This window comes from Mustela erminea, chromosome 11 (assembly GCF_009829155.1).
Source record: "Mustela erminea isolate mMusErm1 chromosome 11, mMusErm1.Pri, whole genome shotgun sequence".
In the NCBI taxonomy this organism is placed as follows: Eukaryota; Metazoa; Chordata; class Mammalia; order Carnivora; family Mustelidae; genus Mustela; species Mustela erminea.
The window spans coordinates 91,251,051-91,264,274 of NC_045624.1; the positions used below are offsets into that span (position 1 = coordinate 91,251,051).

General features: G+C 39.2%; 1 gene segment (V, D, J or C); it reads right to left on the bottom strand.

Annotated features, from left to right (window-relative positions):
* Nucleotides 1-3,828: 3,828 nt before the first annotated feature.
* The window catches only part of LOC116568649, a 218,855-nt gene continuing 209,459 nt past the window's right edge, over nt 3,829-13,224 (bottom strand). Inside the window, 2 exon segments of the C gene segment in view lie at nt 3,829-4,427; nt 6,218-6,265. Coding sequence covers nt 4,285-4,427; nt 6,218-6,265 — 191 coding nt within the window.

The following is a 13,224-nucleotide window of genomic DNA, read 5'->3' on the forward strand; positions in this document are numbered from 1 at the left end:
GGGCAGTGAGCCTAGAACAGGAAGACATGGTGTGACCATCTCCTCAGACTCGTTTCCGGGTGAGAAGGCATGTAATCTGCCCCAGTGTCTCTATAGCAGTTTAATAGGCTGGAAAGTGAAGGCTCCCAAAAGCGATGCCTTGTCTGTGTATTTTACCACAAACTTCTCCTGAACTATGGGACATTTATGAGGTTAAGATGTGGAACACATCTTTTCTTAAGGTTCTCTGCTATTTATTTGCCTGTACCAGATAGGTTCTTGGCTATAATGCAACAGACATTCTCAGGAAAAGAAAATATCTTACTTGAGGTATACTATCTGAAAGAATTAAAGCAACTGTGAGGCAGGCTGCTTCCTTCGTGTGTGAGTTGGCTCTATCCCTTACCTGCTACCCTGGTCTTCCTGCGGCTACCTTTTTTTATGTTCCTTCCCTCATTGTGAGAGTAATACAGTCTTTTTTATTTTTTTAATATTTTATTTATTTGACAGAGAGAGATCACAAGTAGACAGAGAGGCAGGCAGATAGAGAGAGAGAGAGAAGGAAGCAGGCTCCCCGCTGAGCAGAGAGCCTGATGCGGGACTCCATCCCAGGACCCTGAGATCATGACCTGAGCCGAAGGCAGTGGCTTAACACACTGAGCCACCCAGGTACCCCAATACAGGCTTTTTAAAAAAAAAAATGTGCATAGAACAAGATCATAGAACTTGTGAACTCTGTGACACATCACTGTGGACAGTTTGTCTCTTATTTTGTGTTTATATGTTCACATAATTGTTGTCATATCACCAATATTATTCATATCTTGTTTTAAATTCTAATGTAAAAGTAATAAAGTCATTTTGCTGTAGAGATTTTGGAAGATCCAGAAATGATTGAAATCACCTGGGTATTTCCTTCTCTTTCTGATTTGCACATACACATACACACACACACATATATATATATATGTATATATGTTTTTATTTTTATAAATATGGTCTTATGGGATATACAGGTTTTTCATTACATATTTGCTTTTGCTTGATAGCATGAGTATTTACTGAATTGTTGCTTAATACATAAATATAAATTTTAGTGCAAAATATTTCATGGAAATATAATAATTATTTGACTTTTTTCTATTCTTAGACATTTAGACTTTTTCTGGTTTTAGAGAAAAATGTGCATGAAGGAAAACAAGTATTATTTTGTCAGAGCTATTTCATGAATAAAAAAGTGCTAGATGTAATGACACAAATGTGTGCATTTGTGCAGGTCAGGTAAGCTCCATCTGTGCTGTTCTGAGAATAGACCAAATGACAGAAGTGCCACCAGGAGGGGTGTGGGAGTCTGAGGATTAACCAGAAAGAGTTTTATAAGGTGGAGAAAGGGGCTAGGAGGGTATGTACATTCTGGTGTTGGGACCCAAATCTCCAGAACTTGGTGGTGTGGTCACATAATATCCTGTCTCAGGTGGAGAGCCACATATACACCAGGTCCACTGATGATGTCTAAGCAAGAGGTGAATGTACAATGTACCCTGAGATTACAATGTACCCTCCCACACATGCTGGGCTGAAAGAGTAACATGGGCTCATGCTCACGGAAGCCAAAGCTCACACAGATGTTGGTTCTCTGTATAGAACAAGAGGAGTGAAGTCTAGGGTGAGAATATGCTTTGTGAAATCAGACTGTAAAAGTCAAAGCAGTGATGTCTGCAGTAGAATTTTGTTTCCCCAAGGCCTGAACAGAGTGGATCCTGGGATTGGGCACAATCTCTGTTCCATGTTTGGGTGGGGTGTGGGTGTGGACACTTACTTTTTATGCTCACATCACTGAACACCCCTCCTCTGCTGGGCACCCCCCCTCAAACACACTTATCTGTTGTGCAAGTCTTCTACTGAGCATTGCTCAGCCTGCCAATGCTGAGCAGTCACTTGTCCCTGTAGGGACTGGCATGACTCAGTCTGTGAAATTCAGTGACACAGTTGAACTCAGAGCCTCCATATGTCCATGTGTTCTTGTGAGGAAAGAAGCACCTGCTGTTGTGTCATCTACAGTCACCCTGTGCTAGTAACTTCATGGGCATGGGTCTCATGTCACCCTGCCTACACGGACAAAATGAGACCAAAAGTCTGAGCCTCAGTAAATCACATGCCATGGAAAAGCACAGATCCTGGTGGAATGTCAGGGGTCACCTAGTGCTACAAGAAATCTCTGCTGTTTCCTTCAGAACAGTGTCATCAGAGTGGACTGAGTGTGCAGCAACTCAACAGCCCTGGGCTTACAATCCTAACTCACATAGCAGCTACAAGAATGAACTTGGTAAAAATAGAGGGACCCTCACCCATAACCAAAGAGTATATTTGAGAGCATGTGTGCAGATGGATATATTCTTTACATTAGTTGTGGCCTTTTGGAAATGAGTAAAGTTGGCTCTGGTTTAACTGTTCTTTTTTTTTTTTTTTTTGGTTTAACTGTTCTTATTTCATCTTTCAGCACCAGAGCTAGTGGTTGCAGAGCCCCAACCAGCAGGGGCCAGCTTGACTTCAAGCACTTCCAGGAATCAACCACATTTGAAGGAGAACATAGCGCCCTCCTTCCACCCACACTGTTTCCAGGATCACCACCCTCCCACCCTCCCCCTCTTTGCACCTCCCAGTCCAGGGCAGCCCAGGTCCAGTTGGGGAAGGAACATGCTGGAGAGTTGAGCCACAGGACACAGCGCCTAGGACCCCCAGCAGTGACCTTAGCTCACATGACTTAAGTAATTTGCTATTTTCCTCTCTGTGCTGCCATGCTTTCCACATGCAGAAATAGTTCCACACGTCTGAATAAGGGCCCAGACATGTGTCCTAAGTGGTCTGAAGAAATTTTTGACAAGGAGTAGATCAAAATTAAATTTCCTCTTTTTTTTATCCTGTGGGCTTTATGTTGTTTCCACATGGGAACCTCTAGTTGGTTTCCAAAAGCACCTGTTTCCCAAGAACTGAATCTGATTGTAAATTAAGAAAAAATCCTTCCCAATTTTAAATGACATATTCTTTAAATTCTAATATATTGAAGTTACTACATTAAATGGATTTGTTAACAAAAATAGAAAAAATAAACAATCACTACCTTTTTCACCACTTAACACACTGAATATTTTGATTTACATCCATGTGTGTAGAAATATACACATACATATTAATGAGTGCCCTAATTGTTAATGTGTTTGCATGTGTATGTGTGTGTTTCTCTTATTTCTAACGTAGAGCTGTCAACAGTAGAGGCTAATGTTGTTGAGCACTCACAGGTACCCAGGAAAGTTAACTCATTTTATCCACACAACTCCAAGAGATGGGTCACTTCAACTCCATTTCACAAATGAAAAAATTATGTCAGAGGGTTCAAATACCTATAGAACCAAGATTTAAGCTCAAGCATATGGAGTTCAGAAGTCAAGTACTTAATGCCTTTGCCATTTTACCTTTTCAGTGTTAGTGCAGCTCTCTTGAGATTCTTGTGACATCAGGAAGTTTGGTGCCTGTGACACACTGGACCAGGTCTGAGCACAGCCACCAGTCATGTGACATGTTATAGTGTTACCACCAGAGTGTATTCAACCAAATGAGTCTGAATCTGCTAAATTTTGAATGAAAAATAACCTGGAAACCTTCATTGTCTGTGGCTCACGTAGGATCAGTACCCCAAAGAAAGCTTCATAAGGACTATTTCAGAGAAAGAATTAGAAATGTGGAATTGACCATTATTACAAGTGATGCTGAATTGGAAGACTCAGTTGTCATGCTGTCCTTTACTTTGGACTCTCAATTAGCACTAAATAAATTACACAGAGGCCAGAGAAGGCTTTTGATTGCTTTTATTGTGCCTATTATGAAAAACACACAAATGTTAGGTAACAAGCATGTGGGCTTGCAGGTATATAAAATAAAGACTTCAAGGCAGTTATCTGGTTTAAGAGTTCAAGGAATGAGGTTGTAAGGTGTATGGTGTCTGTACACAGAGGCATGGGGACTGGGTGGCTGGGAGCTGGTGGACAACAATGAGCGGGTGGTGCAAAAGACTCTGTGGATGCCCCCTGGCCCAGCCCCTGAGTCATGGCAGAATTTGTTCTAGCTGCAGAGTGAAAGCTTCTGTTTGTCAAGGGGTTTGTAAGCCTGTTTTTGGATAATGACACAAGAAAAGACACATGTGAACTGAAATAACCCAATATCAGAAAGAAGGATCACTAGATCCTCAGCAGATACTTTTAGGGACACTAGCCAATGGCAAGAAGTGACACCTTGTGCCACCATGTGTTAGGAACTCTTCCCACTGCCACTGAGTGCTGGTCTCCCAAGCAGACAGATGATGATGATGACGGAGTAGATCAGGCTCTTCAGGAGGAGGAGGAGGTAGGTATAGTAGGCAGATGTGTTCCCAAGTTGCAGCTGCAGGGTGTCTAAAAGAAGCATTTCATTAATTTCACATGTTGTTTTGAAAGGCTAGGACTTATTAATGGGCGTAGGGTGACTGTATACACTTCTGATGACCTAGGTTAAAGTGACACACTCACACCAGCACAACTGGAGAATAAACACCTACATCACCATCTCCACCACCACTGGCCCCAAGACAACTCAGAACACAGTTTGAAAACACAGTTTTCAAACATCTATGAAATTCACCTAGAACTTTCCAAAGTAATAAAAAGTAAGGTTGTGTTTTAATGAATGAATCCAGTGGGGAAAAGGCATTGGTGATAAATAGCTTTTGACATTCCTTCTTCCCTACCATGTTTCGAAGTAAGAATAAGAGGCAATATAAGTTCTGTAGAAATTTCATGGATAGCAATTAGCTTAAAACAAATACAACTTTGTTGGACTTTGTAACACCTCAGAATTGCGTTGGATCTTATAAATCTGACTCATGAAAAAAGAAAGAGTAAGAGGCAATATCCACTAAGTACAAACTAGCTGTTACTTATTTTGGCAACTTTGTATGCACAGCTTAACCTTATTTAATTTTTCAATAACCTATGAGATTATTATTATTTTCACTCCCATTTTTACAAATAATCTGAAGACAGAGAGAGAAGGGCTGATTTCATGCAACTAGTAAGTACCAGAAGCTAGATTTCAAATCCAGCAATACCTCATTTAAGAACACTTTCTCAGCTCTCTATAATTCTGCATATTCATGTGCAAAAAATAACAAAGATATAAAAATGATTAAGCAAAACTATAAGCTAGTATGATGATAATGAAGAAGGTGATGATGATGGTTACAGCCCACAAGTCTCTTGATACTGGACATGGAGGGTGGATCAGCAGGGCTAGAACCAATGTTCTTCATCATTACCTCTGTTCATATGTTGGGAGAAAACACCAGGAGCTAGTACTTACGATGTAGCAGCTAAGTGAGATACCTATGCTAGACATTTCACATATGTCACGTTATATCTTCTATGAATGAGTTAGGTGTTATTTGTGTCATTTTGGTGTGTTCCAAAAATGTAAATAGTTTAGCCACAGTCATGCAACTTATATTTAAAAGAGTGGAGTTTAAGTCCACTCTGTGGCACCAGAAGCCCTGCACTCAAACCCCCTCCCCATGTGTACACCTGTCTCAGGGTCTCGGCTTTGGGGATTAGAGCAAGAATAAAAACTAAAAGAGTATATGAACTCTTGATTCAGATGGTCTGGTATGAAGCCCTAGATCTTGCTGTGTGGTATGGAGACAAATAAATTTAGCTCATTGCCCCCCTGTGTAAAATGGGAATAAAATCCTCACAGTGAGTATTAGGAGATTTAAACAAAATGCACTCCCAATGCAGCACCTTCTGTATGAGAAGCTCTCAGTGTCAGTTCATGTTATTAACCACCAGCAAGAACATTTCTTTTAGAAATTTAGAAGCAATCTGGAAAAAAAAAATCTAGAAGCAATTGATATCCTGTTTTCCTCAGTCAGTAGTAACAAAGGTCACAGAAGTGAATGAATTCCACTGTTGAAAGAATTCAGAGCACATCACTGCACCCCTAACTTATCGTCCTCTCACACCCAAAGCAGCATTTACTATGTGATGATGATTCCTGAGAGATGATGGATTGTCTTAAAATATCACTCAGTCTATTGTCCAAGATTAAGCATTCTGAGGTTTTTCCCTGAAGCCAGGGCAGTTCAATGGTGATGTTGACGAGGAGGAAAAAATGCTACAGCAGAACATAAAGGCAAACATAGAAAAAAACTTACCATTTTCATCATTCAGAGAAGATTTTGTGGAGTTAATAGCAGCAAGCTCTGAAAGAAATGAGTGCAAGTATTATTCAATTGTTCAAATCCATTATTTGATGTGTATCTGTGATGTGGATAGATAGATGATAGATATTTAGATGATAGATAGATGATAGATAGATAGATGATAGATAACAATTAGTAAGCAGAGAGGAGAGTCTTTACTAATATGACCTCTGGAATCCCAGAATTGATTGTTCTGAGTCTGTGTAATTTGGTAAATCAATTCAAAATTGTATTTTTGTACATGAAGATGTTGAACTTTATGAATTATGCATTTCTTTCCTTTTTTCCCCCATAGCTGGAGGGTAAATGCCTAAGACTACCATATATATATGGTAGTCTTAGGTATTCATATATATATATATATGATTATATATATATATAATATAATAATTATATTATATATATATATATATATGATTTCTTTTCAGCAAAACAGAATTCATTGTTTTTTCACCACACCCGGTGCTCCATGCAATATGTGCCCTCCTTAATACCTACCACCTGGCTGCCCCAACCTCCCAATCCCCACCCCTCCAAAACCCTCTGGTTCTTTTTCAGAATCCATAGTCTCTCATGGTTCACCTCCCCTTCCAATTTCCCTCCACTCTCTTCTCTCTATCTCCCTATGTCCTCCATGCTATTTGTTATGCTCCACAAATAAGTGAGACCATATGATAATTGACTCTCTCTGCTTGACTTATTTCACTCAGCATAATCTTCCAGTCCCATCCATGTTGATACAAAATTTGGGTATTTATCATTTTTGTTCCAATTTTAGTATATGTGCTGCCGAAGCGAGCACATATTTATCATTTTTGATGGAGGCATAAGACTCCATAGTGTATATGGGTCACGTCTTCCTTATCCATTCGTCCGTTGAAGAACATCTTGGTTCTATCCACTGTTTGGCAACCATGGCCATTGCTGCTATAAACACTGGGGTACAGATGTCCCTTCTTTTCATTGCATCTGCATCTTTGGGGTAAATACCCAGGAGTGCAATTGCAGGGTCATAGGGAAGCTCTATTTTTAATTTCTTGAGGAATCTCCACACTGTTCTCCAAAGTGGTTGTACAACTTGCATTCCCACCAACAGTGTAAGAGAGTTCCCCTTTCTCCACATCCTCTCCAACATATGTTGTTTCCTGTCTTGCTAATTTTGGCCATTCTAACTGGTATAAGGTGGTATGTCAATGTGCTTTTAATTTGAATCTTCCTACTGGCTAGTGATGATGAACATGTTTTCATGTATCTGATAGCCATTTGTATGCCTTCATTGGAGAAGTGTCTGTTCATGTCTTCTGCCCATTTTTTGATATGATTGTCTGTTTTGTGTGTGTTGAGTTTGAGAAGTTCTTTATAGATCCTGGATCTCAACCTTTTGTCTGTACTGTCATTTGCAAATATATTCTCCCATTCTGTGGGTTGCCTCTTTGTTTTTTTGACTGTTTCCTTTGCTGTGCAGAAGCTTTTGATTTTGATGAAGTCCCAAAAGTTCATTTTCACTTTTGTTTTCTTTCCCCTTGGAGACATGTCTTGAAAGAAGTTGCTGTGGCTGATATTGAAGAGATTACTGCCTATGTTTTCCTCTAGGATTCTGATGGATTCATGTCTCATATTGCCAAAGACTATTTTGTTTTCCTTCTCTGCTCATAGCTCCTAGCAAGTGCCTACTGCAAAGTAGGTGTCATATAAAAATTTGTTGAATGGAAAAATAACCAGAAACTGGCTGCTGTACAGTCCTCAGCACCCACTGCTGACTTGAAGTACAGTTCCCAAGATGAATCCATCCAACCCTAGAATCACAGCAGAACCTTACATGTTGGAAGGAGTCTGGTTTAGGTTACTTTCCCATCTAAGCAAAATAAAGCAGTCCTATCTTTCAAATCATACAAACTTCAATATCCTCACATACTGCACATGATTTTGTGGAGTGGTAGTATTTGTAGACATGACAACAGTATGAATGAAAGTTAATACCTATTAAATGATTACTACTCTGCCAGACACTGTGTTAAATGTTCACATGTATTACGTCATCTGATCCCCCAGTTACACTCATATAAGCTGAATTTGCAGGACTCCGTCTTACCCAGAAGGAAATAAAATTTAAAGAGTCTATGTACCTTGCAAAATCATGCAAGTGATTGTTAGAGCCAGCCCTCAAAGGATGATGGTGGGCATTTACATGAGTGAGAGCATGTGAAAAGCACCTTGTAAAACACCCCATAGAAATGGAACATAATTCCCCATTGTACACTGTCAAACACCATCTATTCCAGATATCTTAGTCTTTCATCTTAGCCAATGACCTTTTCATTACAGATACTCATTTTTAAAAATATTTTATTTATTTATTTGAGAGGGAGAGAGCATGAACAGGGAAAAGAGACAAAGGTAGAGGGAGAAGCAGATTCCCCACTAAACAGAGAGCCTAGGGGCACTTAACTTAGTCAGTTAAGTGGCTTTCTTTGGTTTAGATCATGATCCTGGGTCCTGGGATCCAGCCACCCTTCAGGTTCCTTGCTCAGTGGGGATCCTGCTTCTCCCTCTCCCTCTGTTTGCCTGTAGCTCCCCCTACTTATGCCCCCCCTCTTCCTTATTCTCTCTCTCTCTCTGTGTCAAATAAATAAATAAATTACTAAAAATATAAAAAAATAAACAGGGGGTCCAAAGCAGGACTCAATCCCATGACCCTGGGATCAAGACCTGAGCCAAGGGCAGGTGCTTAACCAACTGAGCCACCCATTCACCCCTGAATGTGAACTTGTTTGTAGGGATAGAATGAAGACCGTGTCACATTTAGAGCCATCTAAACACACACAAAAAAGGAGTTGTATTTACCTATAGTGTAAATACAAAACAAAGACAAAACAAAACACAAAATCACCCAACATACATACTAAGACAAAATTCAGTGAAATGATCATTGACCACAGGATACAGGAAGAGAGAGTTGTAACGCTCTTTTGTTTTATCCTTTTTCTGATCTATTTAACTTTGTCCACAGAGACATGGTTATGGTGTGCAATTTTATGTACTCCACACAATCTTATTTTGGTGGGCTTTTGAAGAAATAGGTTTGAGATATAACATTTGAATATATCCCAGAAAGGAAAATGTTACTATAATTATGTTAATTATAATTATAATTACTATAATTGTTAGATGATCATATTATATATAATTACTATATATAATATACAGTATATAAAATACTATATACAACTATAAATAATTACTAGAATTCTTAGATGTTAAAATATCCTCAAGAACTTACTTTACAGTGCCTTAAAGATCTCCTTTTTTTCCATACAGTGACTTTATTGATCATATTTATATCTGAAATTAATATAACACTGTATGTTTACTGAGAGTAAAATAAAACTTTAGAAAAGATAAATGAAAATCTCTTATCATCATGTATTGTTTGACATAAAGACAGTACAGTAACAAGTTTCGTATAAAACCTGTACATTGGATCTAGGTGCTCTTTCTCAAGACTTGTCAAAAATGAGGACAAGATGAGTTTTATCTCTTGAGAATCACTTCATCATTCTGTGCTTTCATGTATCTATATACATATATATAAGTTTTTATCAAAAACAAAAACAGGGATGCCTGGGTGGCTCAGTCAGTTGTACATCTGCCATTGCCTCAGGTCATGATATCTGGGTCCTAGGATCTAGCACCACATCAGGCCCCCTGCTCAGCAGGGAATCTGCTCCTCTCTCTCTTTCTCTCTCTCTCTCAAATAAATAAATAAAATCCTGAAAAAAAAAAAAGAAAATTCTGTGAACCAAAATTAGAAATCTGCTATTGAATTGCATTAACAGAAATGTCTTTTTTAGCTTTCTTGCTATGAGAACTTGGAGACATTCCTTTCAGAAATGCTAAGTAAAATACGTCATATACACAGGAACTTCTCCCTTACCATAATTCTCACCATGAAACTTACTATACTTTTTACTTTTCTCTGCACACTAGAGAAATCAAAACCTAACAGGATACTTCAGCCAAGGGGTTACATTAAATTTATGCCTTGCTCATTTGCTTCCTGTCAGTTATAGAAATTAAAACATTAGGGCTGACTTATAATCTTATTTAAGTAAATTTTAGGAAAATATATAAATAAATACAATGAATATAGTAATAAATTCTCCCATGTTGTGTTTTCAACAAGCATTTTCACTGGCATAATTTCATTTGATCTTCATCATAGGTCAGGTAAAAGTAAATGTTTAATGTGAATATTGTCATTGGAGCAACCAGGAATCTGGGAAATACCAAAAATTCAAAACTGGGTAATTTTAAAGATTTAATTGGCTGTATTTATAAGCCTATTCATGAGTCAGGTATCATCCTATCTAGGAAGTAGAGTGGAGCTTCAAAGGCCAATAAGAAAGAGGTTTTTCAAGATAGGGAGTGAAAAAGAAATTATCAGCAAGGAAACCATTGGCTGAGGCAAGGTCATCCTCTTATGGGGAATGGAGGGGGACCATCAGTAAACTTCCTAGTGCTGACCAGGAAGTTCCCATGTCCACTCATTAAAGATTACATTCCTGGGTGTTGACTCGGCAGTTGGGTAGGTATGAAGACTTAATGACTTGTGGCCTTAAGCTAACTGAGTATATTTTGAACCTGTGGTTTTCCTTTATAACAACTCTACCTTTTGATCAGACTCTCAGATGAATGGAGAGATGGGTTCTAAATTGAAGGCATTAACACCACTCTCAGCAACTGCTCTGACATTCTCACAGTAATTGTTGTTCCTTTGGGTGATAACCTTTTTCTTAACCCTTGTGATAGTCACAGGTTTCAACTTCAGCTTTACAATTTTTGAGTTGGTCATTCTCTTCATTCGTTGTAATGTTCCAGTCTTAGATCATTTGCTTGGAGATTACTGGCTTTGTATTTGCATGTAAAGCTTTTGAGAGGACATAGCACACCAGGCAGATTATTATGATGCCTCTAAACAGGATAATTCCTCATGTTTGTCATAGTCCCCAAGACCTGAAGCAATTAAAATCAAATAAGTAAGAAAGACACCATTAAAGAGTGACTTTTAAGCCACATGGCTTGCACAATGATCTGATGTTATTGGGTTTTAATTTTCCCAATAGTGTTCAACTTGGTATAGAACATGGTGTTGCCTACAGCAAAGATCCAGATTGCTCAGCGGAGTCATAATCAAGGGCTATTTTACTTTCAAGAACTGCTTTGGTCAGAGTCAAAGAGTTTTACTTGTTTGTTTGTTTGTTTTTTGTTTTTTTGGGGAGGCTACTCTTTGCTTTAGGAGAGCATCTGCAACAACTTCAAGAATGAAGGGAAAGATCTTGATTGTACTTCTTTATAATTATCCCTCACTGAAGAAGTAGGACCAGCCAAAGGAGTGAATCCCGGTGGTGTCTTGGTAATTCCTAACTAACTTCCAATAGAACTTTAGGGTAATCAACCAATAAGATGTCTTATGACCTTGAGAAAAATTAGGATTTTTTTAGGGTTATATTTTCTGCTAGGTAGCTCTTATTCTAGAGATTAGGCCTCTTGGCATTGACCTGGGAGAATCAGGCCATTGACAGAGTAAAGGAAAAGAAAAGAGGGAGAAAGGATGTCATATCTAAAGTATGAAGCTTGGAACCCCTGTCCAGATGAAAGCAGTCTATTTGGATGTCAGCTACTTCTCTGTCCCTCAATTTGATTCAGAAACTCCAGTGTCTGGGCAGGACTAGGGGTCAGGTGGAGACTTCTGTAGCTGTGGAATGTGTACAAGGTTCAACTATTAGTTTTATAGCAGGAACACTTAGTAATGTCCCTCTTCTATTGGAAATGTCCAGGGCTATCTTCCTCTGATATTATGTCTTAAATACCTAATCACCAGGCTGCACCCTGTGACTGAGAGGACCCTTTAATTGTGCTTTGAGAAGGTTTCTGTAACCTGATGATTACAGGCTTGAGCATCAGACAATGAGGACTCACATCCAAAGGATCAGCAGAAGTTTGTACACTGAGACAATTCCAGGAAGTTTGCAAGGTTTTCCTAAAGGCTCCTGTGATTTTCCCTGTGAATTATGTGCCCTAGTCACTGGAGATCACAGAAGGTGTACCCAAAGAGGAAACCCATTTTTAAGAATGTCTTTGCAACAATGAGGACATCAGCCTCTTGACAGGGAAAGGTTTTACCTCACCCAGAAAATATATAAACAATGACAAGAGCATATTGACAACATGTACCAACTGGCAGTGGAATGAAGTCCAGCTGCAGGTGTTCAAAGAACCCAGAGGGAGGAGGCATGAAGCCTCCAGAAAGCAAGCAATTTTTCCAGAATTATGGACCTGACAGGTCAGACAATGGTGTTTTATACTTTTGAAGTCTCCAACCTGGTGGTTACCAAGCCAATTCCTTAAAACACAAAAGGACTTTTAGATTTGCAATTTGGGCTCACCTGGGTGGCTGAGTCTGTTAAGCATCTGCATTCAGCTCATGTCCTGATCCTGGGGTAATGGGATTAAGCCCCATTTGAGGCTCCCTGTTTAGTGGGAAGTCTGCTTTTCCCTCTCCTTCCGCCCCACAACTCATGGTCTACAAAAAAGACTAAAAATTATGCACACATTAGTGTATGGCCAGTAAGAGATGTAACTGAGTTCTGGCCAAAGAATACTCTTGTGCAACACCAATTCTCCTGGACAATTCCTGAGGGTTCCACCCGGGGGAACTCAGTATAAACATTTAGGGGCTTGGTTGTGTGCCAGGTCAGTTGGCTTCTGGGCAAATATACTAGCTCAACAGAGCTGAAAAAACAAAACAAAACATGCTACCTCGACTTAACACTAGCATAACACTCTGCCAGCCCAAGCTGGCCTGCCCTGTAAAGCAAAATCAATTACAGTAGGAGTTTAAACAAAAAGAGAGTCAAGCATAGAGCCAAGAACTCACCCACAGCCATTGGATCAGGTGA